Source organism: Leptopilina boulardi, unplaced genomic scaffold (assembly GCF_019393585.1).
Source record: "Leptopilina boulardi isolate dan_hultmark-lab unplaced genomic scaffold, ZJU_Lbou_2.1 LbouV2_370, whole genome shotgun sequence".
NCBI classification, from domain to species: Eukaryota; Metazoa; Arthropoda; class Insecta; order Hymenoptera; family Figitidae; genus Leptopilina; species Leptopilina boulardi.
The window spans coordinates 454,147-479,108 of NW_026137941.1; the positions used below are offsets into that span (position 1 = coordinate 454,147).

General features: G+C 26.0%; 9 protein-coding genes across 12 annotated transcripts; 4 read left to right on the forward strand and 5 right to left on the reverse strand.

The window, feature by feature from the left end:
* The first annotated feature begins 22 nt into the window (after positions 1-22).
* LOC127287441 (actin-related protein 8) lies at positions 23-2,702 on the forward strand. The gene is made up of 8 exons (XM_051314381.1): positions 23-318; positions 398-565; positions 643-1,137; positions 1,210-1,554; positions 1,617-1,763; positions 1,820-2,039; positions 2,102-2,230; positions 2,299-2,702. The coding sequence occupies exons 1-8, from the start codon at positions 289-291 to the stop codon at positions 2,469-2,471; spliced, it is 1,707 nt and encodes a 568-aa protein (XP_051170338.1). The 5' UTR covers positions 23-288; the 3' UTR covers positions 2,472-2,702.
* Positions 2,210-3,671, reverse strand: LOC127287447 (uncharacterized). The gene is made up of 5 exons (XM_051314386.1): positions 3,523-3,671; positions 3,058-3,415; positions 2,862-2,997; positions 2,722-2,778; positions 2,210-2,661 (listed from the first exon to the last, which is right to left on the reverse strand). Exons 2-5 carry the CDS (start codon positions 3,399-3,401, stop codon positions 2,509-2,511), a joined length of 690 nt encoding a protein of 229 aa, XP_051170343.1. The 5' UTR covers positions 3,402-3,415; positions 3,523-3,671; the 3' UTR covers positions 2,210-2,508.
* Positions 3,672-3,765: 94 nt separating this feature from the next.
* Positions 3,766-5,431, forward strand: LOC127287443 (uncharacterized protein PF3D7_1120600-like). The gene is made up of 2 exons (XM_051314383.1): positions 3,766-3,908; positions 4,066-5,431. The coding sequence occupies exons 1-2, from the start codon at positions 3,804-3,806 to the stop codon at positions 5,296-5,298; spliced, it is 1,338 nt and encodes a 445-aa protein (XP_051170340.1). The 5' UTR covers positions 3,766-3,803; the 3' UTR covers positions 5,299-5,431.
* A 28-nt stretch (positions 5,432-5,459) lies between these two features.
* Positions 5,460-8,158, reverse strand: LOC127287440 (anaphase-promoting complex subunit 2). Its single transcript, XM_051314380.1, has 2 exons — positions 7,939-8,158; positions 5,460-7,879 (listed from the first exon to the last, which is right to left on the reverse strand). Exon 2 carries the CDS (start codon positions 7,828-7,830, stop codon positions 5,524-5,526), a length of 2,307 nt encoding a protein of 768 aa, XP_051170337.1. The 5' UTR covers positions 7,831-7,879; positions 7,939-8,158; the 3' UTR covers positions 5,460-5,523.
* A 227-nt stretch (positions 8,159-8,385) lies between these two features.
* LOC127287439 (zinc finger protein on ecdysone puffs) lies at positions 8,386-16,872 on the forward strand. Of its 3 annotated transcripts, none has more exons than XM_051314377.1 (10): positions 8,386-8,568; positions 9,104-9,462; positions 9,642-9,806; positions 10,645-10,883; positions 12,303-12,612; positions 12,714-12,872; positions 12,942-13,185; positions 13,300-13,503; positions 15,389-15,576; positions 15,661-16,872. In XM_051314377.1, exons 2-10 carry the CDS (start codon positions 9,109-9,111, stop codon positions 16,171-16,173), a joined length of 2,376 nt encoding a protein of 791 aa, XP_051170334.1. In that variant the 5' UTR covers positions 8,386-8,568; positions 9,104-9,108; the 3' UTR covers positions 16,174-16,872. The 3 variants fall into 3 exon arrangements, with proteins under 3 accessions (XP_051170334.1, XP_051170335.1, XP_051170336.1); XM_051314378.1 differs by having other exon boundaries at positions 12,942-13,170; XM_051314379.1 differs by having other exon boundaries at positions 9,663-9,806.
* LOC127287442 (jerky protein homolog-like) lies at positions 13,511-15,256 on the reverse strand. Its single transcript, XM_051314382.1, has 2 exons — positions 15,068-15,256; positions 13,511-14,996 (listed from the first exon to the last, which is right to left on the reverse strand). The coding sequence occupies exon 2, from the start codon at positions 14,976-14,978 to the stop codon at positions 13,545-13,547; it is 1,434 nt and encodes a 477-aa protein (XP_051170339.1). The 5' UTR covers positions 14,979-14,996; positions 15,068-15,256; the 3' UTR covers positions 13,511-13,544.
* A 71-nt stretch (positions 16,873-16,943) lies between the features above and the next one.
* Positions 16,944-17,991, reverse strand: LOC127287451 (selenoprotein F). Its single transcript, XM_051314391.1, has 4 exons — positions 17,852-17,991; positions 17,452-17,567; positions 17,254-17,366; positions 16,944-17,176 (listed from the first exon to the last, which is right to left on the reverse strand). Exons 1-4 carry the CDS (start codon positions 17,891-17,893, stop codon positions 16,998-17,000), a joined length of 450 nt encoding a protein of 149 aa, XP_051170348.1. The 5' UTR covers positions 17,894-17,991; the 3' UTR covers positions 16,944-16,997.
* Positions 17,992-18,002: 11 nt separating this feature from the next.
* Positions 18,003-19,846, forward strand: LOC127287446 (transcription initiation factor IIE subunit beta). Its single transcript, XM_051314385.1, has 4 exons — positions 18,003-18,213; positions 18,605-18,863; positions 18,963-19,172; positions 19,327-19,846. The coding sequence occupies exons 1-4, from the start codon at positions 18,152-18,154 to the stop codon at positions 19,642-19,644; spliced, it is 849 nt and encodes a 282-aa protein (XP_051170342.1). The 5' UTR covers positions 18,003-18,151; the 3' UTR covers positions 19,645-19,846.
* Positions 19,847-19,934: 88 nt separating this feature from the next.
* LOC127287448 (ras-related and estrogen-regulated growth inhibitor) lies at positions 19,935-24,281 on the reverse strand. Of its 2 annotated transcripts, none has more exons than XM_051314387.1 (6): positions 23,831-24,281; positions 22,808-22,926; positions 21,235-21,291; positions 20,802-20,875; positions 20,463-20,732; positions 19,935-20,381 (listed from the first exon to the last, which is right to left on the reverse strand). In XM_051314387.1, the coding sequence occupies exons 2-6, from the start codon at positions 22,902-22,904 to the stop codon at positions 20,226-20,228; spliced, it is 654 nt and encodes a 217-aa protein (XP_051170344.1). In that variant the 5' UTR covers positions 22,905-22,926; positions 23,831-24,281; the 3' UTR covers positions 19,935-20,225. The 2 variants fall into 2 exon arrangements, with proteins under 2 accessions (XP_051170344.1, XP_051170345.1); XM_051314388.1 differs by having other exon boundaries at positions 20,463-20,729; positions 23,831-24,270.
* Positions 24,282-24,962: the final 681 nt, after the last annotated feature.

The window sequence follows — 24,962 nt, forward strand, 5'->3', positions numbered from 1 at the left end:
ACAAATGACGTCATTGTCACGTGAATCAAGCCGCGAATATATCGAAATAATCGAAAACTGTCAAAAAAATATAAATAAAATAATTATTATAGTGACTTATTGTTTACACGAAAATTATTTTTAATTTAATATTATTTAAATTATTGTAGAGGGAATTAATTAAATATAATTAAATTAATAGTAAAAGGGCAATAAAAGAAAAAGAAAAATGTCAACATAACCTTAAAATGTAGTTTTTGATAATCAAAACAATTTTTAAGTTTTTTAATTGTAAATATATTTATCAAAATGCCTGTTTTTCAAGAATCTTGTACTGAGGTTAGTATTTATTTTACCGGTAATTTTTGTTTAGATAAAATGTTTAATTTTAATTTATTTAAAATTTTTATTGTTTCAGCAAATACAAGCACAGACAGTAATTATAATACATCCTGGATCTTTGTATCTTAGAATAGGACGTGCATCAGATTTAAATCCTTTTACGCTTATAAATGCAATTGCAAGAAGACGACTTTCTGGTGGTTTGGAACACAAGGATACATTTCTTCCTTCACTTGTACCACGTGTGAGAATATTATCTAATTTAAAAAAAAAAATTTTTTTTTTGACCAATTTAAAAATAAAATTGTTTTTTTTTCACAGACCAAAGAATTAACTCAAGCTATGGAGGAATCACGTCTTCAGGTATCGCATACTCTTCAATCGTGTCTTCAGTCTGACGGTAGAAGAAGATATGCAACACCACCTCAACAAATTGCGGCTTTTAATCGTCGATCAAATCCAGAATTACTTTCACCATCATCGAATGGCGAATGGATTAAAACCGATCAAGATATTGTAATTGGAGATGAAATTTTATCATTAAATCCAACAGCGGATTTTAATATTCATTTTCCTTATAGAAGAGGAGAATTAAATGTTCATTCAGGTCCTGGCGGTAGTTTACGTTCAGTATTGGCTGATTTAAAAGCAATTTGGGAATATGTATTGACGGGAAAATTGGATATTCCCCTTAGAGATTTAAAACACTATCGTGCTGTTTTGATAATACCTGATATTTATAATCGATTGTATTTAAAAGAATTGACAACACTTGTTTTATGTGAAATTGGTTTTGGTGGCTGTTTTTTATTACAGGTTAATTAATTAAATTAATTTTTCAAAGAAAAAAAAAAAAAACAAATTTTGATATGAAATTTATTTTTTTAGGATCACGTTGCCGCAACTTTTGGCGCTGGTTTGGGTTATGCTTGCGTTGTTGATGTTGGCGATCAAAAAACATCGGTATCATGTGTTGAAGATGGAATTTCACATAGAAATACACGCGTAAGAATGGATTATGGAGGTGGTGATATAACACAAACATTTTTTTGGCTTTTACAAAAATGTGCCTTTCCTTATAAAAATTGTGATCCATCGAATAAATTGGACGCTCTTCTACTTAGTCAATTGAAGAAAGAATTTTGTCACGTTGATTTAAATATATGTGGATCGCAGGAGAAAACATTTATTGTCAAAAAACCAAGACAACAAACTGAAACTTACACCCTACAGGTATAACTTTTTCACTATTTTTTCTTTTTCTCGTAAATAGAAATTTATTTTTTTAATTTCAGGTGGGTGATGAGTGTTTAGTAGCGCCTTTGAGTCTTTTTCAACCGGAACTTTTTAAAGTAACAGGAATTCACAATGTACACGTTCAAAAACGTTCTGCTGGCGATGCAGAGGATCCACATGATGAAAATTATTTACGAGAAACGAGTGTAAGTAAATTGTCTACCTGAATTTGAATTTGAATTTAAATTTCATTTTTTTACAGAGGAGAGGAATTAAGGAAAATTTGGAACAAACACTAGAATCTCAGGAAGAAACAGCAATACCGGTTGTTGTGGGCGAAGAAGAAGTTGTTGTTGATAATGTTGATTCCGCGCCGATTGCACTACAAAATAGAGAATTGGATGCACCACGTGAATTTGTAACCGGACCTCAGCAACTATTGGGACTCGATCACGCCGTTTTGCAAAGCATTGACAGATGTCGTATGTATTTTTATTACTATTGAATCACTTACTAAAATTTTAATATATAAATTTTATTTTAGCGACGGAGGATTTAAAGAGAAAAATGTATAGTTGCGTATTGATTGTTGGTTCAGGAATGAAATTCCAAGGAATTGGAATGTGGCTACACAATAGAATTTCACTTCAAATTCCTTACATGTATAGAGCAGGTATATTTTACAAAAATTTCGAAATTTATTTTTATTTTTTAAATTTACAAAAATAATTTTTACATTAGAACAATTGGATATAATAACACAACCAAAGGAAATGGATCCAGGAATGACTGCATGGAAAGGAGCGGCAATATTAAGTTGTTTAGAATCGGCTCAAGAATTATGGATAAGTCGACAAGAATGGGAACGTTCAGGTGTGAGATTATTGAGAGAAAGAGCACCTTTCATGTGGTAATTGTCGCGAAAAAAAAAAAAATATATTCTTCAGGTAATTATAGTAAATTTGCCATTTTACACAAATTTGTATTATTAGGATGATAAACAACAATTCCCATTGTATTTAAAATAGTTACGAAATTAAGATTTTCATCATTTATCTCTTCATATACATCGTCTCCACCTTGCAATTGTTTTTTTGACAGTTGCTTAAAAAAGAGAAAATAAAATAAATATATTTATTTACAAATTAATTAATTATAACTTACCATTAAAAAATGGAGAATATCGTCATTATCAGGAAAAATCAGATCAACTGTTTTCGACTGTAAAAAAAAATAAAATAAATTTTATAAATTATTTATTAATAAAAATTCATTAATAATTGATTTCTTTTTAATTAACTTACAAGATCAGCTTTGATTGCTGTGAAGATTCTTTTTACTAAAGCATATTCTTCTTCGTAGGTAATTTTAGCTTCATTTTCATTAACATTTAATGCAGCTTTTTTCATTTTGTCATATCCTGTTATTTTATTATCGAAACTGAAAAAAATATATATAAAAATTATTTTAGTTTTATTTTATTTTCTATTCTATACTTACTAAGTAACTTCGTTTTTAATTCTAGATAATTCGTCATTCATGTAATTCTCTAGTGTAGTCATGTTGTGTACATCATTTTCTAAATTTTGAATTACAGCTGAATGCATATCTAGATTGAGATAATTTATAGGATTTTCTTTTAATATTAATCTCTTTAAACTTTCGACAAATTGTAATCTCTTTTTAATAATATCATCTTTTATAATGTCTCTATTTAATGAAGAGCTTGGATTATTTCTTATTTTCTCTGTTAATTTATCAATTTCACTTTGCATTTCTTTTTGAATTTCTTTTAAATATTCATAAATATCTTGTGGAGAAAGTTTATTATTTTCTGCCTCCATTTTTGTTAATTTATCTAAATGAAAAAATAATTTAGTCAATTTTTTAAATACATCTAAATTAAAAGAAGTGTTATTATTATTATTTATTGATAAATAATGTTTAATTGTAAATATTACTTACATGTAATTTGATTAATTTACAGAGGCGTCACACTGATTTAGTTTGTTGATAAAATTTTTGTATTTTTGAGAAAAATTTCAATTAGTTTTCAAAAAAAAAAATTAAAGAACAACTTTATTTCTTGTTTTTCTATTTGTTTTAATAAATTTTCTTTATTCAACGTTGTTTTTGTAATTTTTGTGTTGATTGTTTTTGTTTGTGTCAAACTTCATGCGCGGCATTTCTAACCTCAAAACTGATGTTGTCAAAACAAACGCGTGTTTTTTCGTAACGTTTTGATTATGGGAGAATTTTGTCCTTTGTGCATGAAACGAGGTTTTAAGAAAAAAATGAAGGCAATTCAAATTAATTTAGAAGAAGCGGTTTGGATGTGTGAATCAGAAGAGGTAAATTTTGAAAATTATAAAATTAACCTATAAAACTGCGAAAAGTGTTTTCCAATACTTTTTTGTATTTTTAAATTACTAAACTACATTTAGATTTTGCAATAAGTAAAAATAACGTTTATTGTTCACTAATATTTTCTTTTTGACATTTTTTTAGTGTATTTGGCCGATGGATCATCAGGAACTTGAATACATTCCTCGGAAAATAGGAGAAAGTTGGTCGTGTTATTGGAATACATATAAACCCCATAGATCACCTGAAACACCACCTCAAACAAATTGGGATTTTTTTACACCTCCATATACACCAAGAACTGAAGTTTCACCCACTGCTTCATCAGAAACAAGTAATCACAGTAATGATCAAAATCGTTTAATTAACGCTTATTCCAAAGAATCAAATTCTTCTAAAGTATCACCGAATCATATTAATGAGGAAAATATAATTAAAATTGACATTGACGAAATAGAAATAAAAGAAAATATTAATTCTTCATTGTCAAATAATTTAGAATTACTTCCGGATATTACAAATCCATCTTTAAATAAAGTGGAAAATATTTCTTGTACATTAAAAAATTTAGAAAATAATTTAAAAACTGTCACTACACGTGCTCCAACAATAGTAAATATTGAAACAATGAATTTAGTTAATGTTGCCGATATTAGAAAATTACCCGGTGAGAAATTAATTTTAAAATCACAGGAAAAATGTAAAAAAGAAAATACACTTGTTACGTCAATACAAGAGGAAAATTCAAAGGAAAAATTAAAAAAATCTATTGTCACTTTAAGTGAAATTGAAAAAAATGAAAATCCAATTCAAAATCAAACGAAAATGGAAGTAAAAACAGTTAAATTGGAAGGTTTACCAATTGTAACATTATCGTACGAGGTACCGGATTTTTTAACTGAAATAAATAATCAAAAAGAAAAAAAATTAGAACAAGAATCAAAAGTCACAAGTGAAATAGATAAATCTAATAATGTTTTATCGAAAAAAAGTATAATGGCAAGTAAAATGTTTCAAAAATTCGATTTCGGTGAATTGAGAAGATTAAAAGATTTAAAGAAAAAGAAAAAGGAGGATGAGAATAAAAATGAAGAGGATAGTGCAAATGAAGAGGACATTACAAATGAAAAAAATATAGAAATTCAAAAAGTAATAATTTTAAATGATGATGATAAAGATTCACTTGTTGATACAAAAACTATATCCGAATCAATTAATTATGGTAAAACATTCTCGCCACTCTCTGAAGATTCAAAAGATGTTATCAGTGATTTAGATTCATTTCTAAATGATTATATTGAAGATATTAAATCAAGTACCGACGAGAATATCACAAATCTCACCGATGACGATTGGTTATCATCTTTATTGGTTTAGTATTATTTTTATTTTTACATTTTCTATGTTATATTTAAAAAATTAAAATACAATTTTTATCTTAAAGATAATATTTATTAAAAAGAAAAATTTATCGAAAAAAAATGTAAATTAAATGAAATATTCATAAAAATCGTTTTTTTTTTTTTTTAAATTGGAAATCATGATTTTAAATTCTCTTTATTAAAATAGTAATAGAAAAAAATTATAATACAGAAAAAAATATCACGTTTTTGATAATCTGTACAAATTTCCCGATAATATTAAATGATGTTCTCTTACTTTTCTATCTAAAAACAATTTCAAATCCGATAAACTACATTCAACAGTTCCTAAACCTTGTGATGCGAACATTTTCAACATTTGATGAATTCTTTCAAGTGGCATTGAATCGAGATTTGTTAACATTCCAACGATATAAGACCAAAATACTTGTAATTCACCTTCACGTTGATCACTTGCCGATGCCATTGCACTTTCACCTTCATCATCTTCAACAACTTCTGAAACTGCATGTGTTTTTGATGTATTTTCCTCTTGCAATGTATAAATATCATTTGCAGTTTCTTTAAGAACACCTTGTGTCACCCAAAAACCAATTTTTCTCCTAAGCACCGTCATTGGGGCATGTACAATTTCTGACAATTTTTCCAATGTCCATTCATGTTTCTCTTGAAAATGTAAAATAATCGTCGCATGAATTGGCGTAACATTGAGATTAAATTTACGATCTTTTAATTCAATTTCAAGATTAACATTTCCCAAATGTGGCTTCCAACAAAGTGTTCGATTTCCTTTTAGTGCTTCAAATGCTTTCACATAACGTGATAATTGATTTTGTACAATTTTTGGAAGTTCCAATTTCCATTCTTCTTTAAATGGTGGCCAAAATTGTGCCGACAAAATTAATGCCGATGTTGTAAAATCTTCTTTATCTGATAAATAACTAGCGTCCGATTGTATATTACCATCAATTCGTTTTGAATCATAAACATCTTTAAGCATTACTTCACAATAATGCAATTGATGTTCACCAAATCGTCTTTTTAAAAGTTCCAAATGTCGAAGTTCCCTCTCGGTATGATAATTCATTTGCGATAATAAACGATCAGCCAATAATGTTCTATATTCATTGACAAATAAATCTTGACTACCATAAACACTAATTAACATTGATATAATATCAGACATTTTTCTTTGCGTTGAACGCGTTGGATCGGCATCAACTGGATCGGGCATCCATTTTTCCCAATTTTCAATTTCCTCCTCACCTGAAATATCATCCAATTGTAGAGTTTCACTTTTTGCAAGTTCCTCAGCTAAATCACTATCTGAATCATCCAATAAACCACTAACAACACAACGAACCGTATCCTCACGACTTCTTAAATATAATTTAATTGGCTCCGTTGTTGTTTCCAATAATACTCCAGTTGGATCCAATTGTCTTAATACTTTAATTGCCGCAATATATGCTGTTAAAATATCCTGTGTCGTTACACCTGGATGCAATAAACGTGTTTTAAATGCCTCTTGTAGTGTATCAATTAAATTTTTTCTCAAATCAGTTCTTATTAAACATGTACGTAAATCAAGTATTGCCGGCAATGAATTTGGATATTCTATTATTATATTAAATAATTGTTCAATTCTTACTTTTGTATATGTCTCGTGCATATAATGTTGTAATTTTTGTTTAAATATTTCAATAGCGTCACTTGTTTTTTTGGCAATTATATTTGTTTCCGATGATCCTGAATAAATACGAACCAACCAACTTAATACAATTGTACCAAGCCAATCATTTAATGGTTCTATTAATGATTTATTGAAACTTCTATTACACGTATGACTAACATAATTTTTTATACGAATATTTATCAATGATGTTAAAACATTGCCAACTAATCTTTCCAATAATCCTAATTCCAATAATTTTTTATTTGTCTCATGAAACATGTAAATTATCATTTTACATTGACATTTTGATTGTTCTTGATTACAACCACGACATTGATTGGTAAATTCATTATTATCATTTGTGTCATTATTACAAAATACTTTAAATGAAATTTTATAAAAATGTTCAATTATAATATCATGATGCAATGGTATTTGACTTAATAATGTTGCTCCAACTAATAATTTAAAACGTTCATTTACATTTTTACTACTGTAGGAGAATTTTTTATTTTTCATTAATTCCTCAAGTTGTTTTATTAATGGTAATATTGGATCAAAACTTGAATATAATTCATTAACTGCTTGTTGAAAATCTTGAAAACCTTGTTGTTCATTTTTAATGAATTTAAAATATTTCCAAAATTTTGGCGCAACATGCTTACGTATATAAATTTCTAAATAATGTATTATTATAGTTTCAACATTTTCTTCGAGTTTTTCAAAATTTGCTTGTCTAAATCCACTTGATGAAAATTCATTTTCATTCTCGTGACGTTTTTCATTAAGAACTTGTGTCACATTTTGTATCCAGTAAAATATTTTTTCCGAATTTTGAAAATTATCAGCCATTTTTTTTTTTTTCAATGTGAAATTATATCTCGAGTATTTCAAAATCCATCTAGAAAAAAATGATAGATTAATTAAATTATTAAACAATGGTAATAAATTAAATCTTACCTCTCTTTTTTTTAGAATTAAAATTATTTAATCGATGTATTTCAAATTGAATTGAATTTTTTTCTATAATTTCAATCTCTGTTTTAAAACAAAAATAAATTCTGTTTATAATTTTATTGTTGCCACAAAAAATTGACATATTGAGGTTAGGTTAGGTTGTTGACACTCAACCTATAAAAATACTGTTTTTAATTTTAAAAGAATGTAAAATTGTTTTGTTTTTTTTTACTAAAAATTAAAATTGACATAATTAATTAGACTATTTGTTATTATTTTAATTATTAATTTAATTTTCCTTAAGTCATATGTTTTTGTGAATAATTTAAAAAATGATTGGTCGAATAGAATTTGCCCAGGACAAATTTCAAAAATTCCACCAGTAAAAAATTAGCTACTCTCTATTTCCGGTTATTTCCATCAACTGAGATTCTTTTCTATTCATAGTCGAAGCTTTTATGGCTTAGCATTTCCGGATTATCAAGCGGGTGAACAAGACGCTTCCCTTCAATAAAATTAAAGAAATTTTATTCTAATATATTGTTTCTTCAATTTTTTCTGGGTATAAAATAATATTACCCAATTTTATAAGAAGAAAAATTAATATTTGTGGATCATTTGAATAAAAGTGAGGTAAGTAACTTTTTTTTTTTTTATTTCCTATTAAAATGCTTGTCGTCCATGTAAAAATTTGTACTTTTTTTTTTTTTTTAATAAGTGGATAATTGATATTAATCTGTTTATATTTGTACTAATTAATTTGCCACAATTCAATAATTGGATAATTAAAAAACAATTTTTGGAAGGAATAATTGTCATTTTTGATAGTCATAGTATATTCTGTATTCGTATATAGTTTATGTCATTTTTATCGACTTTCGATATTTCCTTGTAACTTGATTTTTCTTTGGCAAAAGTTTTTTTGGTGTATTTTTATTTGTGAAGGTGATTTCTTTTGTATCAAAGAATTGGGGGATTTAAAATTTCAATTTTTATACTTTCAGTTTTTGTAAAAATTTTTCTGACTTACGCCGAAAATAATGCAATTGTTTTGAGTACATTAGGAAAAAAAAATGCTATGTGAAAAAATAGAATCAAAAATGGTTTTTTTTTTTATATTTGTAAACATTGATTTGTATTTATTTTATTTTTGTAATTTTCCTTATAGGCATTATGTATAATCGTGGTGTGAAGAGAGATTCTTTCGGCAATCGAAACTTCAATAATCGTGGAATGGGAGGTGGCGGCGGCGGAGGCGGTGGTGGTGGAGGATCACGAGGTGGAAATATGGGAGGAGGAATGGGAGGCGGTATGGGTGGTGGAATGGGAGGTGGTATGGGTGGTGGAATGGGGGGTGGTAACATGGGAAGTGGAGTTAATCCATGGGAAGGTGGAATGATGCCAGGACGTGGAATTCTTCCAACTCCAAATAATAATTTATCATTGGCATCGCCACAAGCTCAACTTGCCATTGCTAGCAATCTTCTTTCCAACATTCTACGCACTCAACAGGAATCACAACCCCAGGTATGATAATAATTTTTACTTTTCACGATTATTAAAAAATAAAAATTTGTAATTTAAATCCAAATTAACTTTTCGTTGAGCAAAAGGAAAAAGTCTTGGTAAAATATAATATAATTTCACTTTTCAAAATTTCTCTTTAATATGCACACACACACAACAATCTATTAAAATTTGTTTAGAAAAATAATTTTACTGCCAAGGTGCCGTCATTATTGAGTTTGGGTAACAATTACGGTGGGCCAGGATCGAATTTCAATAATCAACCAAACTATCAACAAGGACGTTACAATGATCGTCCTTCACGGCACAATATGAAAAATCAACGACCTCAACCCTATAATAAGGTATGATTTGTTTATTTTTATTTATTTTGTTGTTTTTTTTTTTTTAAATTAAAAACGATTGAAAACAAGAATGGTCTACCAAAAGATTTTTTTCTGCAACAATTAGGTATTTTGGATATTAAAAAGAGAAAAAAAAATCGTCTTCATATAAATCCGAAATTCGATTAAGTTTTATCTTCGATAATTGATTTCTTTAATCATCATTTTTTTTGTGATGTTTCAATCAATAATTTTATTTTTTCCCAAGTTTTTTTCGAATTATTTGAATGATTAAATAATTAAATCGTATCGACATTTTTCTGATTACAAAAAAAAAAACGATGCTTTTTTTCTTTGATAATTAAAATCGTTTTATATTTATAATTATATCCAATTAAATGTGCGTAAAAAGGTACAACGAAAATCTTGTACGATCTTACGCTCTTTTTTTATTTACAGTGAAAATAATTAATTTTTATCTGCACTTATAAGTAGAAAATTTACAGGATATTATTCTCTCAGGGAAATTGAATTTCATTTTTCCAACAGAGGAAAAAAAAAAAAAAAAAAAAAAAAGACTACCACTGCTCTGTGGAATATAAACATCTCTTTTTTGCACAATGGAAAAGTATTTATATTTCACACCTTTCTCCCCTTCCTTTTTGGCAATATACTTCTTTCATTCCAAGAACTTTTTTTAATAATAAAGACAAAAAAAAATTCCCTTTCTGTGTCTCTACGAGAATATTTTCAATAATTCACAAGGAGAATCACAGGTTTTACTCTCTCTTTTTCTTCGATTACCTTATTCTCAATTATTTTTGAACGTTGGTCATTTTTGACCCCTAAAATTAATTAGATGGGCAATCGAGCCCGTGACGGAGCCACTGGGCGACGCGGCCCATCCGCACAACACTCTCGTGCATCCGGCAATCAACGTCTCAATGGCAGTCAAAATCAACATCGCAACGATAAATCTTCTAAAGCAAATGCTGCCTCTAAACAAAATCAGGCCGCCAAAAAGGAACAGCAGGGAGATAAGAGCAATAAGGCCTCTGATAAGACTAAAGAAAAGGCAGAAACATCTGTCGGCGAAAGGTAAGCTCCTGGTTGATTGCGCATAGCTTCTTCAAAACAAACAAACAAACAAAGAAATATCAAAACAAAAAGAAAGAAAATTTCGATTCTCTCCACAATTCGTGTGAGACAATCAACAATATTATTTTATTATACCAAAATAAAAAAAGAAAACAAAATTTTCAAACAAGGCTCCCTTAATTTTTTTTCAATTGAGCGAAAATTTTCAAATATCGATAATTTTTCTCTCCGTCAATCCAATTTGTTTGTTTCGTCTCAGCTATTTATAGTCTATCAAAAGACTATTTCCACCTATTAATTAGCGTTCCTTTTTCATAATATTACTTGTTTCCATAATTTAAAAAACTACTATATATTTACGTTTTTTAAATATTGAAGCTTTTTTCTTAAAAAAAAAAAAAAAACAAAAGAATTAAATCTTTTAATCGGCAAATTTACAAATTTTTTATAAAAATTTGCCATTGGAGATAAATAATTTTGAAAAAAAAAATCAAATTTTTTTCAAATTATATTAACAAGATTCTTCGTCTTTTTATTAATAATGGTTGTATTCAGCTTCTTTCATTGTTTATCCAATTTTAAAAATGTCATCAAATAATTATTCTGTGGAAGCTATTTGTTTTCAATCAAATTGAATTGATATTCAGTTCTACATTTTCTTAATTCGAATAATAATTCACATGCGATAATAATGTATATATATATATGGGTGGAAATTAATAACAAAGACGATAATTCTATTTCAGATTTTTTTTTACAGTATTAAAAACAATCGCTATTTTCTTTTTTTTCTATATTTAATAATTTTGAAAATTTTTTCTTTTAATTACTAAGATTTTAATTTTCAATTATTGAAAATTGTTTATTTTAATTTTTTTTATTTACTAACGTTAATCAAATTTTGCAATAACTTCAGTAACAATTTTAAATAATTTTTATAATTTCTAAAATAGAAGTAGAAAGCAAAAATTATTATTTTTTAAATTTTATTTATTTATCAAATAAAACAATTTTATTTTAAATATAAATAATAAAATATTTAAATGCAAAAAAAATTTATTTTATAATACAAATTAAATTTTTTAAATTGAATATTATAAAGAACTAAATTTATTATTATACAGTGTAAATAAAAAATATTTACAATAATTTATGTTTTTTTTTATTTATAGAGTATAATTATAAATAAAGTATTAAATATTGTAGAATAATTTTAAAATAATTGAAAAATGAAAACAATTGTTTTTACAAATTGAAATTTTATTTATTTTTTTTTTTTTTTATTTAAATTCAAATATTACGTCATTTATTTAAAAGATAGCAGTCATTAAAGTAAATTTCAAGTACGAAAATAATGTTTCCATTTGTAATTAATTTCTTTTTTTTTCGCCTCTCAAAAATAATTGAATTTAAAATTAGTCAAGACAATGAGGAGAATGCAGAAACCCAAAAACGTGATTGGAGCCAAGAACGAAAGGAAGTTGAAGGAAATGAGAATAATGAAAATGAAACCAAGGATTCAAATAAGGACAATGATGATAATGAAGATTCAAAGGAACATAAAGAGGGTGAATCAAAGGACGATAAGAAGGAATCTGATGACAAAAAGGATTCAAATAAAACACCAATTAAAAAATCCGAAGCACGACATGCCGAGAGTCGTTACTCTGAAGTTCCCATGAATCAAATGTTCTGTCATGTTTGCAACAAACATATGTGGGATGGATCGGTAATTAATTTTATTTATAAATTATTTTTTAAAAGTATTTTTTTTAGCTACAAAATTTAATTAATTTCTAATTATAAAATGATTGCATTTTTTTTTTTTAGTCATTTGAAAATCATCTTCGAGGACGTGCCCATAAATTAATGATGGAGAAACTTGATGAATCCTATAAATTGAAAGTTGATTTAATGAGACACGATTTACGAGTAACTGAAGAACAACGTGAACTTAGTTTGACAAATTCAAAACGTCGTGGAAGAAAGGTAAAATATTAAAAAAAATTTTAATATTAAATTCAGAAAATTAAACAATTGTTTTTTTTTGTCATTTAGGTTGGAATTGATTTAAATGTACGTGAATATTGTACAATGTGCGATTTGAATTTCTTTGGAACTTTGTCAAGTCATCGTAAAAGTGAAAAACATCAACAATTGAAAACTTTCCTTCATCCACGTTGCATTGCCTGTGTCAAAGAATTTCCATCTCGTATTGAATATGATGAACATTGTCTTACACCACAACATATGAAGAATGCTGTTAATAGCGAAGAACAACGAAGAAGTAATAAGAAGAAGGGTAATTTTTCCTTCTTTTTTTTTCTCGTTATTAAAACTTTATTTTTTAATTATTTGCAAATTTTTTTTATTTACTTTTATTGATCTTTTTTTTGAATTTATTTTTGTTTGGTAGATAAACTTGCAAAGGGAGAAAACGAAGTTCGTACCGCTGATGAAGAAGACAAAGATATTGGAACAGAATCAAAGAACGATAAACTGGACGAAACATTAGACAGTTCCGAATATATAACCGATATTGATGAGACAACAAAGGAGAATATTATCAATTTAAAACCACCTTCTTACAAATATTGTCGTCAAAAACAAGTATCCATTGGTAAGTTATTTGAAAAAAAAATTTATTTAATTAATTTACAATTATGAATCGATATTTAATGGATTTGACATTTGAAAAAATTGTATTGGCTGTTGATACAAATCAAATCGTTGACAAGCTTTAATTTTATTTCGTAGTAAATTTAATGTTATTAAATCATCCGTTGGTACTTGTTGTGTTTCAAAAAATGATATTAATGTTTCAAGTTGTTGTTGTGCAGTTTGATTATCAATTTTTTGTGTTAATTCATTAGAATGTTGTTCGTCATCTCTTTTTGTTTGTAAAACAATTTCAATAATTTCCTCATCTGAAAGATTATACATTGCTCTATTATCTTTATCCATTAATTTTTCCATATCTTTAATATCAATTTCCTGACAACCATTAATTTGTAGACATAATTTTGCTAAATCTAAAATTGACATTGAATCATTCTCATCAAATTGAACGAATTTTTTCTCATGCCATAAACGATCCCATATTCGTTTTATTCCCATTGTTGAAACATCGGACCATGCATCAGCTAACCAAAAAATAACATCTTTTATTGTGATATTATAAAGACGTTGCATTATATCAATTTTATCGTGTTGATATTCTAAAAGTGATTGGAGCATTCGATAACGATAGCGTATTTTTAAATCTCTCATTATCTCTTGATTTATTCTTCTTGTTATTGATTGTACATTTATATTTAATAACGTTGAACGTATATTGCCGCAACGTAATTTATCCTCAGATGCATGAAGTGGAGCATTATCGACAATTAAAATTGCCTTTTGCGGTAAATCTTTTTCATGTAGAAATTTTGTTACACGCGGTACAAATATTGTATCGAACCAATTTTGATAGACACTTGTATCGACCCAGGCACTTTTTTGATATTGATAAATAAGTGGTAAATTATTTGGTTTTATATTTTTTAATGCTTGTGGCTTATATTGTTTATCAACGACAAGTAGAGGAAATTTTAATGTACCCGATGCATTTGTGCATATAAATATTGTAACACGATTTGATGTTACATCAAAATTTGGTATATTTATTTGCGATTGATAAATTAATTCACTTGTTGGTAACATTTTATAATAGAGTCCCGTTTCAAAGCATGTGAATATTTGATCGTAACTAATATTTTCGTCTTTAATTAATTTTTTGAAATACATATCAAATATTTCTTCCATTGATGGTGCCATTGATGAACGATTAATTAATGGAAGTTGAAGAATTCCATATTTTTTACGCCAATTATTGAGCCAATCATTTTTAAAATATGATTCATTGCCAAATTCTTGAAATAGCGATAGGGCTTTCTTTTTTAACATTGATCGATTGATTGATAATTTTCTATTTAGACATTCGGAATACCAATTGTAGAGTTTTTCTTCAATTTTTTCACTTACTTGCAATGTTATTGTGTTTTCGGCTTCGGAACTTGTACTTGTTGTACTTCTATTTTCGTAATTTTCATCCATTTTCTTTTTTTACTTAATCTGAAATAATTTTGTTTACTATAAAAATAGTGTTGATTTTGGAGTAAATAAATTAACATTGTATTACATACCTTATTCAGTATCTAAAGAACTATTTTGTTTTTCTGATAAAATCGAATCCTTTTTTTTTTTCTAATAAACCACTAAATATTTTCTATGTTTTATTAATAATTAAATTCTTGTTATTTTTAATCGGAAAGAGAAATTTTTGGAGGTTAAGTAGGCGACGCTTTTTTCTGTCATTTTAACGGAAGGTCAATATCAAAAACGGATGTAGATGGCAGCACTGTTTTCGCGGGATAATATTTAAAAAGGACAAAAAAATTTATTTTTAATTAAATTTTTTTTTAAATGACGTTTCAAATTGAATTTTCTTTTCTTTTTTTTTACAGGAAAATCTCTAGTGAAAGAAGTTCAAGGTTTCTTTTGTGAAAAATGCCGTCGTTTTATGCTTTCGGCGGAAGATTTAGCTTCACATTTACGAACAATTACTCATTATCGTAATTTTATTCAAGAAGTGAAATTATTGACATCTGCCGCGAATGCTGAAGCTGAAAAGAAAATAAAGGAAGAATCAGAGGTTTATTTTTATAATATTTAATTTTTTTTTTTAATCTCTCGTTTAGAGAATACAAATAAATTTTAATTTATTTTTTTTTTAAAGGCCGCTGAAGAGAAATCAGTCGACGAAGCTGAAGACAATGAAGGTAATTGGAAGCGTCGTAAAATTGCCCACTCTGATGATGATGAAAATGCGGAGAATGCAGAGAATAATCAAATTTCCGAAAATGTGAAATCAGAAGGTGATGATGAAAAAATGGAAAATAAAACTGAAACTGGTGACAAATATGATCCAATGGATGCTGAAAATGAATCAGAAAATGATGAAGAGGAAAATGCTAATGATGCGCCTGAAGGTGGTGATGAGAATGCTCATAATGATAATAATGAAGGTGAAAATGAGGAGAATAAAGAAGATGAGCAAAAAAATAAAGACGATAAAGTTGAATGGAGCGATGGTGATAATGAATTTGAACCTGAGGTTGGTAATTTAATGGATGAAAGTGGTGATGGTAAACCGGAAAAAGTTGAAACACCAAAATCAACATCTACTGCTGCTCGAGGTCGTCCTTCACCACGTCCAAGGGGACAAAGAGCAAGAAGATCACGTCGATAAAAAATATAATGCATTATACAAAGAAAAATGCTATTTCAACTTCTTTTTTTTTTTCTTTTTTTTTTAACTCTATTGGCTTTCTAAAAAGTAATTTTTCTAAAAGTATCATTCTCATGGCAATTGTAGATTTAATCCGAAGCAAATTTATTAATTTTAATTCTCCATTTCTCTTTTTTTTTTTAATTTTTTTTTACTCAATGTCGCGTATTGTAAAGCATGATTTATAATTGTGATTGAAATTTTATTTAAAAATTTCATAATGGAGAAAAATAGAATTCATGTGTAGCACATTTTTTTTTTTTTTTTATCAAATAGACAAAATTAATTCAAAAATTTCGTTATCAAAATATTATTTTTTGACATGCATTGTGTTTTTAATAATAAATGGATTTTTTAATTTTACGTACATTAAAAATGCAACTATATGCACAGTCATTAAAAGATACGAAAGTTCTCGACAAGAAAAAAAAATAAAAAAAAAACAATTTCAGTCATGTGTGTCAAATATTATATATATATATTAAAATAGTTAGGTACATAATTTGAAGGTATGTACATTTTATTCAGAAAACTGGAGGTAAGATAAATGCCAGTAAGGATTACGAATAGATTACATTTTTCATTCCAGTAATGCATATTTGTGTTTATAATCTTTCAATACAAATGTAGTATAATAAATAAATAAATCGTAATGAAAAATTCCTCTCTTTTTTTTTTAATTTAATAAAAATATAAATTTAGAAAAAAAGATGATTAAGATAAGTAAACAATTGTTTTTAAAAGAAATTCATTTATTAGTAATAGAAAAATTACAATTAAATCTATTAATCTTTGGAAAGATACGTGCTTAAAAATTCATTAACAGAATCTGTGTTCCATTTATGAATATCGACGTCGTCAACTTTGACATTATCTTCATAAAGTCGTATCATTGGATCTAATCCATTGACAAATCTAATTTGTAGATTTTTGAAATTATTTGGTAAATCACTGTTTATAAATGCTGTAAATAAAAATTATAAATTGATTTTTTCATATAGATATTTTTTTTCAAATATAATTAAAATAATTATTACTAACCTTCAATTTGAGGATAAGCTGTATATTTGCATTTACAAATTTCAAGTATTGCTTTTGAATAAATTTTTCTTTGTGTATCATCATCCTTTAAACAACATTGTTTACAATTTTCACTGAAATTAAGGTTAAAATAATTTTTAACGTAATTCTTTGTTACATATTGTTTTTAAATGATGTGATTTTCTTGTAAATACTTACGCGGCTTCCAATAAATTATATTCAATTAATTTCTCACACGTGGAACATATTAAATTAGATTTAATAAAGCCTAATTCTTTACAATCTTCTGACGAATATTCAGCTAAACATTTTGCCTAAAAAAAAGAAAACAAAATACTATCAATTAAAATCTAAAGGGAAATTTTTCTTTGAAAAGAATGAAAATCGTATAAAATAACATTGTTACAATATTATAACAATTGAATCATAAATATAACTTTTGTAAATTAAAAATAAAAATATGGAAATAAAAGAATAGTAGGTAGTAGGTAAATGTAAAATTTTATGTTATTTATACAGTTGAAAGATTATAAACATAAAGATTATAATAATAATTGATAAATTTTGATTATTTTTAATAAATTATAGATTTACTTACTATTAAAAGAAGGAAAGTTAATTGAAATAAATTAATATCCATTTTTGTCTGACACTTTTAACCTATAAAACACGTCAACAATGTCAACAACAATCGACGATCGACAGATTTCGATATTCGACAAAAATCGAATCTGGCATATTCGATAAGTTGACAACTTCATATATGTTGCAAAAAAAATAGGATAACCAAAACATTTGCACCTTCTGCCAGTTAAATTATTTAATTTATCGGAATTAAACAATAATTTAAAACAGTTAATTAATTTCAGTGTAAGTTTTTTAATATATTGTAGTAATTATGGATCCTGCACTTCTCAGGGAAAGAGAACTTTTTAAAAAGAAAGCGTTAACCACTCCAACGTAAGTTCAATTTCTGTTATAGAAAATAGTTGAATTTTTTATAAAAATATACATTTGGAATGTGATTTTTCAAAAATATTAAAAATTATAATAAAATAGAATTTAAAAAGTTATAAAATGAAAGAAAAATACACAAAAATATATAAGTGTTTATTCTAACCTCAAAAGTGTCAAAACCGGAAAATTGATTATTATTTTATTTTCTTTGCAATTAATCATTAATATATATTTCTTAAATTGTTATTTATCAAAATAGAATTATAATAATTAAATTTTCATCTTTTACATTTTTTTACAGTATATATTTTGTAATAAATTTTTGAAATATTTAAAAATATTTTTCAACTATTTCTTTCTCAATAAATGTAATTGTTTCTTCTTATAATTTTAGTATTGAAAAGAAGAAAAAAGAGACGGTAAAAGATCCACGCGATGAACTTAAAAAGAAACCAAAACCCTCGACTGTGTCATCGGCACCAAAACTTAATGTTGTTAATTACAAATCGATGAGTGGTAGTTCACAATATAAATTTGGAGTTTTAGCAAAAATTGTAAAACATATGAAAACAAGACATCAAGAAGGTGATGATCATCCACTTTCTTTAGATGAAATTCTCGATGAAACGAATCAATTAGATGTATCTCCAAAGGTATGACAGCAGAAAAATTTTAAAAAACGAACAAATATTACTAATTATTATTTTTTAAAAAAACTAGAAAAAAATTAATTTCAAATTTAACAATTTCAGGTAAAATTTTGGCTTCAATCCGAAGCATTACTTCAAAATCCAAAGATAGAAGTTACGCCAGATACTAAATTTCTTTTTAAAGCAATGTACAAAATTAAAGATAAAAAATCACTTTTGAGATTATTAAAACAACATGATTTGAAAGGCTATGGTGGTATTTATTTGGAAGATATTCAGGAAAGTTTACCACATTGTGAAAAACATTTAAAGGTATTTACATTTAATAATTAATAAATTAATTAATTCTATTTAATTTCCTCTTTTTCTATTTCATTTGAATTTAAAATTTTAGTTTATTTTTATTTTATTTCATCGTTTATTATTTCGAATGAAAAATTAAATTTACTTTCAAACTTTTTATTAGAGTCTACAAAATGAAATAATAATAATAAATCGACCAGACAAGAAGAAAGTTATATTTTATAATGATAAAACTGCACAAGTTTTATTTGATGAAATTTGGCTAAATCTTTGGCGTTCATCGGCAGTCGATGCAATGGATGATCAAAAAATAGAGGAGAATCTCGAGAAACAAGGAATAAAATCAATGCAACATCATGGTGTTAAAAAATTATTACCAATAAAGAGAAAGAAACCAAATATGAAAAGAAAACAACTTAAGAAACCAAGAGATAATGAACATTTAGCTGATGTTCTGCAAAATTATGATGAAGCCAAATAAATATTAAATGGACTTTCTCTCGTGTTTGCAAAAAAAAAATTGCAACAGACAATTTGATTGTTATACAATATTGTAAATATGTAGAAAAATTTGTTTCTTGTTTTGTAAAAATTGCAAAACAAAGTTATACTAATTTTTACAAGACATATAAGGATAAATAGTAAGTTTGTGAATTTTCAAATTGTTCGTTATTTCATCTATATATATGTATAGGTAAGAATATCAATATTTTACAAAAAATTTCTAAATCAAATTAAAAACATTTCTAAAAAAAAAAAACTAATTACATATTTAATTAATTAAATTTATTTATGAATATTTAAAAATCTTTTAATCAAAATCGATTAAATAAAAAAAATATTTTATCATTTTTTAAACTAACTGTAGGCTTTTTTTTAATCCTAAATAACTAGTTAATGATTAAAAATTACTTTCCATTGTTTGACAATTTTCAGTATTCGGAACGTTATGATATGATTATTTTTATCTTACAATATCTTTGGCACTTATGGTACTCGTGGAAAAAAAAAGAAAAAAAATTCTTGATTTATCAAATCTTAATTCTTTGAATCATAATTAAATTAATCCTTGGGCAATGAAGAGTCACTTTTGCCTCGTGAATAGGTCTTTGTTGCTTTACTTCCAAGCATTCTATCAAGTAAAGATTGTTTATTTCTTCTTCTTGCGGCCAAAACTTCGCGACATAATTCGTGAAATGATTCCGCCACTTGTACAACCTATACAAAAAAATATATATTTAATTTTATATATAATTTAATTTCATCTTTTGTAAAAAAAAAGAAAAAAAATTTTAATACCTGTTCAGCTGCTGTTACTTCACTAAAACAACATTCAAAGTCCTTAGCTAAAATTTCCCCCTCTTCGGCGCTCACTTGACGAAGATGAACCATGTCAGCTTTATTTCCAACCAATGCAAGTGGCATTGTAGCTTCCGGATCAGCAACAGCTAATGCTTCTTTAGCTTTTCGAACAAAATTAAATGATCCTCTATCAGTTATTGAATAAACTAAAAGCAATCCATCTGCCCATTGTAATGTATCAATTGTCGGTAGTTCTTCCTCGCTCTGCTGAAATCATTTATTTTTTTTTTTTTCATATCGAGAAACTATTTTTCTAATTTTATTTTTTTCCTTTACCTTAGGACACGTGTCCAATATTTCAAAAAGAATTGGCTCTCCATCGACCAAAACTTCGTGTTTATATCTGTTTTCTGCAAAATAATTGTTTCTCTAAAAATATATTTATATTAATTTTAATTTATTTTTAAATTTAATAAGAATTTTTCCCTAAAGAAAAAAAATGAAAAAATTTTCGATAAAAAATAAAATGTTCGATCTCATCAGTAAAATCTAGTGTCAAATTTTCTCGTCGCGGATAAATATAGATGAGACGAGACACGCAAAGGGGAAAGAGAGAAAGAGAGAGACACTTGTGTTTGTGAATATATTTCAGACAGTTGTTGGCAATTTTTCAAAAAAAGAGAAAAAAAAAAGTCCCTGTGTTGTGGTTTTGTTGTCATGGTCGAACATTTCTCGATTTAACAAAGATTCTAAAAGTTCTTGCTCTCACCCGACTGATGATCGTATTCTCCGATGTATCGCCTCGTCAAAAATCTCACGGTCAGGGCTGAAATTTCACAATTTTGAAATTCATTATACCAAAAATTAAAGACAAAATCTCTAACTAGATGAGAATTAAATTATATTTAGTATTTAAAAATAAATCAAAATTGTCAAAAAAAAAAAAAATAATTTTCTTCTAAGCTTGAGGAAATTAGAAAATAACTTCCTGACGCTTTTATTGGGTTGGCTTTTCAAAGTCATGTAAACATTTGTCAAAAATTGTCTAGATGAATTCAGAGTGATTTAGATTTATGAGCTTGCCACCTTTTATCACACAGATCTTCGAAAAGCGAAAGTGAGATGTATTTGTGGGAATTTTGATCAAGTGCCAAGTTTAATTTTCACGATTTCGTTTACTATATAATATATACACGAAATTGTATAATAGTAGTCATCTGTAAGGATTCTAAACACTAAAGAGATCATTAGTATTCACAGAGAATTTCTTGTTACTTTTTCGAAGTTCTGACTCAACAAATAATTTGTTTCATAATATTTCATTCATTTTTTTTTCCTAATATTGTTATTTTTTTTTTTTTTATTTATAATTTTTAGTAGAAATATTTTAGTAATTTATAAAATTCGTTTTATTTCAAAAATTATTTTCTGTTATTTTTCTAATATTGAAACTTGTCATTTCAGTTGTTTTCGTATTCGAATATGAGGAAGTTTGCAAACTCTATTAGCTACTCAATATATCTATATCTTTTGGAACAATGGGTAATGAAAACTCTTCAATGGAAAATCGAGTCATGAATTCGAAACGAGAGTTTGCAGCCTAGTGACCTGCTTTGAGGTGCACCACACTATTTTTACTTTAAATCTGCCCATAGAACCTTGTGCTGAAACTCCGTTAGTTTGTTGCGTTCAAGTCGAAAGTCTACTTCCGCTATTTCCTCTATTTTTCTCATTACGATTTTATAAAAGCTCTTTTCCAATAACTAACAATGACTTTTTCAATAACGTTTAAATAGAATTATTTTTAATAAACAAGCAAATAACAATATTTTTTACAGACAAAAATTTGTTTTCGGATATTGTTTTTTTTCTAAAATGGAAAATTAAAATTATTTTTCGTGCAAAAAAAAAAAAAAAAAATGGGATCAAAAATGAAAATTGTTAATGAAACATCAAAAGTATTCCAGATGATGGAATGTAGCTAAAAATATTTCATATCTAGCTCACGAATAAGTGGAAGACGATGTATAGATATTTCGTTTGGCAGAAATATGTTGTTTCTCTCTATAAAAGCTAGACATGCTTTTAACGATCTAGCGAAGAAGAAATTCCTTTTCCCTTTATACAACTAAAATTATTATTCGCTCATAAAATATTTAAATTATTCAAATTTGACAATTTTATATTTATATTGATAAATTATTTAAGTTTCATTTAGAAAATTTATTGACAAAGCTCAGAAATTTGTTTTCTACTTCCGTTTTCCTCTTCTCAAAAAAAAAAAATTTTTTTCATTCAGTTTTGCTTAGGTATTATTTTCAGAAGTAAAATGAATCTCTTACCACTTTTTCCAACTCCTGGGGCTCCAATTACAGCCACTTTGACCTCACATAACGAACTCTTCTTCCTTCGAATGCCCCTAATCGCATTGGACGTCATATTACACGCATTTGTATGTCGACTGAAAAATTTTTATTATTTCTTCAAATTTTTTTCTATTAGAAAATTTTTAATTGATCAAAAAAAAATTGTTTGATATTAATTTAATTCACATGCAATGCAAATTTAATTCATTTTCAAAATTTTTCCTTCAATTAGCTCTGAAAATATTTTTTCGTTTTTTTCAAGGCAGAAAATTAAAACAATTTTTTTTTTTTTGAAAAAGGAATAGAAAAAATTAAATTTTTAATTAAGAAAACCGAAATTAATAAGAATAACAAAAAATTAAACGAAGAAAGAAATATAATCAGTAATAATTCAGTAATTTTCAGAAATTGAGAGAAGACATTGACCTCGATGTGAATTTCAAAAAAAAAAAAATTGTAATAAAATTCAGTAAACCCAAAAGGAAAATGGCAAAAATCCATGTAAAAGAAGGAGAGTGTTTGTGAAAAAGAGAGATAGAGAAAACAGTGTGAAATGAAGAGTTCATTAATAGAACAGATTCGCACACGTGTTCTTGGGAATCTAAGGAATTTGTTTCATGACCCAAACGCTGTTGATCTTTGAAGTTTACCAATTTTTTTATATTGTCAGACGTTTTTCACGGCCAGATCCAAAAAACTTCAAATATTTTGAATTTATTTTGGAAAATTCCGTTAAAAAAAAAAATTAATTCAAACACAATAAATTCAAAAAATTAAAAACAAAATTAAAAATTTTAATCTATTGAATTTTTCATATAAAGAACAAAAAATAAAAAAGAAGTTTCTAAATAAAAATTATTAATATTCCTAAATATTTTAATTAAAATTTACAAAAAAAATTTTATTTTTTATTTTGATAAAATTTTGATTAAAATGTTTATTAATTATAGTTAATAAAATTTAACAAAATAAATAAAATTATAAACAAAATTTTATTACCTTTCTATATACTAAATTACAATATAAATATTTTTTTCCCTAATTTCTCGATACTTTTTTAAGGGCACTTTAATTAAAAGGCACTTGAAAAAAATTATTTAACATTTTTCTTTCTTTAAAACTGTAACTTTTAAATTAAAAAAAAATAATTTTTTTGAACACTTTATTTAAACTTGTGATCACAATTTTTTCATTTCACTTTTTGCTAGTTTAAAATTTAGGAAGAATTTTTATTTTCATTTAAATACACGTGCATTTTTTTTATTAACGCAGAGTATCATATTCGAGAACCGTTGTGGATCTTGGCTCGCGAGCGACTGACTACATTGGATACGTCAAGAATTTATTTTTCAACTTCTACACATCCAAAAGATTTTTATATTTTAATTTATGCTCAATTCTAATTTCTTAGGTGCTAAATTTTTTTTTTTTTTAGAATATAGAAAAAAAGATAAATTTCTCAATCAATAAATACTGGGATTAAAATAACATATTTAAAATTATTTTTATTTCCAATAATTCTTATCTTTATAGCGTATTTTGAAAAAATATTTTATACTTTTTTATCGTTTAGAATGAAAAATTAGTTTAAAATAACTAAACATTCAGTCTTTTTTTTTTGAACCAACAATTTTTTTAATTAAAACAAAAAATTTGTTACTACTTTTTTTTGTATATTTCTATTTTATATGAATTGTTATAAATTTATTATAATAATATGAATAAAATAAATTATGTATATTAATCATAATTAATTAATATTTTCGCGATTTTTATTGATTGAAATTTTAATTTCTCTGATATTAAAAAAAAACATATTAGACAAATATTTATAAAATAATAATTATTATTATATTTAATTTCCAAATATAATTATGAAAGATTTATTTAAGATTAAAATTTTCAGTAACAGAAATGAAAGAGATGGTAGTCGTTTAAATTAATTAAACTGTTAATTTTATAATTATAGATAAAATTTCTATTCAATTTTTATTAATAATTTAAAAACAATAAATTATCTCCTGACTTGTAAATATTTGGAATGAATTAATAATCTTCAAAAATGTTTTTTCTCATTTTTTTAAATTTAAATTTTTTCAATTTTCGATATATCGATATAATATTTGAATAA